The sequence below is a fragment of the Haliaeetus leucocephalus genome, unplaced genomic scaffold (assembly GCF_000737465.1).
Source record: "Haliaeetus leucocephalus isolate CR32 unplaced genomic scaffold, Haliaeetus_leucocephalus-4.0 Scaffold992, whole genome shotgun sequence".
NCBI classification, from domain to species: Eukaryota; Metazoa; Chordata; class Aves; order Accipitriformes; family Accipitridae; genus Haliaeetus; species Haliaeetus leucocephalus.
This window is the reverse complement of record NW_010973428.1, coordinates 3561300-3561705: the sequence shown is the minus strand read 5'-3', so window position 1 is coordinate 3561705 and position 406 is coordinate 3561300. Positions and strand designations below refer to the sequence as shown.

The 406-nt window shown below is 77.3% G+C and overlaps 1 protein-coding gene across 1 annotated transcript in view; it reads right to left on the bottom strand.

Moving 5' to 3' along the window:
* Positions 1 to 379, bottom strand: part of ADGB (androglobin) — a 121708-nt gene extending 121329 nt beyond the window's left edge. Inside the window, exon 1 of the mRNA XM_010584512.1 lies at positions 189 to 379. Coding sequence (XP_010582814.1) covers positions 189 to 379 — 191 coding nt within the window. The remainder of the gene's footprint in view (positions 1 to 188) is intronic.
* Between the last annotated feature and the right edge of the window lie 27 nt (positions 380 to 406).

The window sequence follows — 406 nt, the reverse complement described above, 5'->3', positions numbered from 1 at the left end:
TGGGCTGGCGGCCGGCAAGCCCCGGGGGAAGTTTCCAGAAGGGCCGCGGGGGCGGCCGCAGCAGAAGCAGCAGAAGCAGCAGCAGCCCCGGCCGGGCACCGCCGTGTGCCCGCCTCGCACCCCGCGTCCGGCGGGGGGCGGACAACCCTTCTCCCGCGCCCTCCCGCCTTCCCTCCCGGGGCTCTTACTCTCTGGCGGAGGCGCCCAGCAGCCCGGAGCTGTTACGGCTGCCCAGCTCCTTCTTCTTGCTCCCCTTGGAGGCCATGGCCGCGGGTCCCGCCGCGTCCACCGCGTTGCCGGGCGACCCGGCCCGCCGGAGGTAGCGGCTCCAGCGCCGCCCCGCGGCCCAGCAGCCCTGCGGCCAGCGCCCCCCCGGCATGATCCCCGTCTTCCCGGCACCCGCCCC